Genomic DNA, 3,908 nt, shown 5'->3' with positions numbered 1-3,908 from the left:
CCTTGTCTCAGTCAAATCCCTCGAACTCAGCACCGCCTTCCTAACATGCAATTTTCTTCCTGACCTCTCCGCCCCAACACCCACTCCGGCCTATCACCCTCAACTCCTTCCACCTATCACATTTCCAACGCCCCTCCCCCAAGTCCCTCCTCCCTACCTTTTATCTTAGCCTGCTGGACACACTTTCCTCATTCCTGAAGAAGGACCAATGCCCGAAACGTCGAATTTCCTGCTCCTTGGTTGCTGCCTGACCTGCTGCGCTTTTCCAGCAACACATTTTCAGGTATAAATTAACTGCCTCAGTCCTGCCCTGGTCTGTCTTACAAAAATGAAATACCACACATCAATATAAATTAAAATCCATATGCCACTCCACGTGTAGGAAGATAGGGACAACATTTGAGCTTGGCTGATAAGTGGCAAGCATTGACGTGCCACCTAAAACCATTAAAATTAATTAACTCCGCCTCCAATGCCCACACCCACAAACATGTATTATCTTCAGGACACACTGCAACAAGTGAAGAAGGCTCCGAGGACAGCATCCTCCAAAGTGCCAGCCTCTCCGATTTAAAAGGACAAGGAGAGCAGATACAAGAAACAGCACCACTGCCAATTCCCATTCGTAGCACCCACCATCCTGCATTAGAAATATTAACCATTCCTTCACTGTCACTGGTCAATAATTCCCCTGGTGTCAGTCTTAATCCATTCTTTGATATTGATTTGGTTGCTGAGTCGCCAACCAACTCTGACAATACATCTGACAGTTTCAGTTCGCCAAGGGTTAACAAGTTCCACTGTTTTCAGCCAGCAAGTCCTTGCATCACATCGCTAACTTGATGCCTACTACATGTAGACCTGTAAATGTTTGTTACTGCGTTCTCTGAGCCAACCTTTCATCATTCTAACTGCCTCTATCAATTGAGTCTCTTTCATTTAGAATTGAATTGAATTCATTGTCGCGTATGACGAGGCACAGTGAAAAGCTTTGTCTTGCGACCAGTGCAGGAAAATCACAGAGTTAAGTAGCACAAATAGTAAATAATAGGTAAACAGCAGCAAAAGCAAAAACACAGGTACAAGGAAATGTTAAGAGTTTGTGAGTCCATTCAGCATTCTAACAACAGTAGGGTAGAAAAAGGTATAAAACTGACTGATGCGTCTGTTCAGGCTTCTGTACCTTCTCCCCGATAGGAAAAGTTGTGGCCAGGATAGGATGGATCTTTGAAAATGCTAGCGGTCTTTCCTTAACAGTCGGCCTGGTAGATGGATTATATCCAAATAAATGCTTATATTTCTGCTTCACAGTTACAGGGATTTGTATCTGGTATTATCCCAGTTTATCTCTTCGATGCAATCAGTATTACCCCCAAACTATCAATGTGACTGCCAAAACCACATTAAACTTGAAAATTGTGGTCTTGCTAACATCTGGGTTAAATTTACTGTACATAACATCATTTGCAGATAGTTGAACCGAATTGGTCATATGTTAAGAATAGATTTACAAGGATGTTGCTAGGTTTGGAAGATTTGAGCTTTAGGGAGAGACTGACTAGGCTGGGGCTGTTTTCGCTGGAAGCTGAGGGGTGAACTCATAGAGGTTTATAAAATCATGAGGGGCATGGATAGGGTGAATAGACAAGGTCTTTTCCCTGGGGTGGGGGAGTCCAGAACTAGAGGTGAGAGGGAAAAGATATAAAAGGACCTAAGTTGCAACTTTTTCACACAGAGGGGGTTACCAATATGGAATTAGTTGCCAGAGGAAGTGGTGGAGGCTGGTACAATAACAGCATATAAAAGGCATTTAGATGTGTCTATGAATAGGAAGGGTTCAGAAGGATATGGGCCAAGTGCAGGCAAATGGGACTAGATTAGGTTAGGATATCGGGTTGGTATGGACACGTTGGACTGAAGGGTCTGTTTCCATAATGTTGATCTCCATGACTGTATGTGTGTTATTCTGCAACTCTGAAATAGATGGGGCTTCGCCCAGGCTTTCAGGATCATTTGAGTTGCATTGAGAATTACAAAATATAGATGGGGTTACAAATGTGTTTTGTTCATTTGAAAGAATGTCATAACCAGTGAAGTTGACATCTATTGCCTAGAGAGCAGCTATGAGTAACCCATATGACCATGGACCTGATGCCACAGGTAAGCAGACCAGGTCAAAGTACCAGACTTCCATCCCTTCGTTCTGAGATGGCAATTAACTTTCAGGCTTGACAATCACTAATGACCAGTCGGTAAAGATAACTTTTTATTGAATGGAAATTTCACAAATGATGTGATTTCAAACTGTGCATCCAGGATTTTAGCGTTGGTTTCTGGATTATGGGTCCAGTGAGGTTATCATTGCATCAGCACCTCCCCATGTCAATGTAAATTAGTAAGGAGCTTTACAGAGCAGCGAGGAGGGAGATTTCAGCATATTTTTCATCTCCTCCCTGAATCTCCTCTGGGTCAGTGCATAAATACAGGTGTTTGTGCAGGAGCTGGTGCACAGCAGCAGGAACGCGACCCTGATTGCCACATAAAGTGAGCTTGAACCTTGGAATGCCACAAGCTGAGAAACACCGACACAGATGTGGATGACAGTGATGGGTGCCGACAGCACCATGAAGCAGCCGGAGATGGTAAAGAGCAGAATGATGGAGGTCTTCCTGCTCTTCAGCTCGGGGTCTCTGCCCATCTCCCCAGCACCACCTCTGCTGCTCTTCAGGGCCCGGCGAGCTCTGCTGGCCACTAGGATGTGGTGGGCAGTGAGAGAGTTCAACAGCAGCATCAGGGGAATAGGAACAAACAAGTTTGAGATGTTGGTGAGCCACCGGTGAGCTGCCCAGGCCGGTGAAGTGAGGTAGCTGGCGACTGTACGGCAGCCCCACTGTACATTGTTCAGAACATGAGTGGGCTCGTATCGAAAAGGCAAGGGGATGTTGACCATAATGTTAAAAGCACTCACGATGGATATGACCACGTTGGCTGTTCTTTCAGTGCAATACCTCGCTTTCAATTTATTGCAGCAAATTGCTACAAAGCGGTCAAAGGTGAAGGCGATGGTAAACCAGATGGAGAGCTGGAGGCTGAGCCCTTGCAGGAAGACACTGAGTCGGCAGGCCGGAGTGTATTTCAGCAGCGAGCCTGGGAAATAATCCCTAATGATCTGGCTCACGATCACGTTGAAGACAAGGACCATCAAATCTCCTGTCGCCATGGCAGTCATGTAGCGAGTGATTCCTTTGGAAAGGCCGCACTTCCCTTGGGAAAGAATCAGTACTGCCATCATGTTCGCTGCAAAGAAAATCCAATCGTGAAATGAATCAAAACGCCCATCAGGGAGTCACATTGTAAGGGATTCCAGAAGGTGGGAATCGCAAAACTGTGGGATGCTGTGTGTAATTATATATTTGTGCAACAACGAAAAGCAGTGACATCTCATTTGTAATCCATGGTCTCTGTCATGGATGTAATTGGGTTAGGTTAGGAATAGGGTTAGCGTAATTGGAAGAAGATTTGAGGAATAGTATACAAGTAGTTGTCACTTTGCACCACTTGATCTCCCCATGTCAAGAAAACAAATCCTATTTCTTTTGCAGCAGCTCAGAGAAGATTAATTTGCCTCATTCCAGGGATTAAAGTCTGGTTTTGTGAAGAAAGGTTATGCCTATATCAATTTGAGTCCAGAAGACTATGAGATGGTCTCATTGAAACATCTAAGATCTTGAGGGGGAATGGAAAAATTAGAATACCAGGAGCTAGTTTCTTCTTGACAGGAAGGATATAAACAAGGGGACACGGTTTAAGGATGAGCAGTTTCTCTTTTCAAACAGAGAAAAGGAGGTTTTTAATCTCTCAGAGAATGGTTATGATGTGGAATCCTCTTCCTCTGAAGGTCGTGAGGG

General features: G+C 44.5%; 1 protein-coding gene across 1 annotated transcript; it reads right to left on the bottom strand.

Moving 5' to 3' along the window:
* Nucleotides 1–2,392: 2,392 nt before the first annotated feature.
* On the bottom strand, nucleotides 2,393–3,292 carry LOC122541522 (probable G-protein coupled receptor 139). The gene has a single exon (XM_043678348.1). The coding sequence runs from the start codon at nucleotides 3,290–3,292 to the stop codon at nucleotides 2,393–2,395; it is 900 nt and encodes a 299-aa protein (XP_043534283.1).
* Nucleotides 3,293–3,908: the final 616 nt, after the last annotated feature.

Source organism: Chiloscyllium plagiosum, chromosome 37 (genome assembly GCF_004010195.1).
Source record: "Chiloscyllium plagiosum isolate BGI_BamShark_2017 chromosome 37, ASM401019v2, whole genome shotgun sequence".
In the NCBI taxonomy this organism is placed as follows: domain Eukaryota; kingdom Metazoa; phylum Chordata; class Chondrichthyes; order Orectolobiformes; family Hemiscylliidae; genus Chiloscyllium; species Chiloscyllium plagiosum.
This window is presented reverse-complemented; position numbering and strand designations above follow the sequence as displayed.

Coding starts and splice junctions, on each gene's coding strand:
- LOC122541522 (XM_043678348.1), bottom strand. CDS start 3,292: ATGATGGCAGTACTGATTCTTTCCCAAGGGAAGTGCGGCCTTTCCAAA.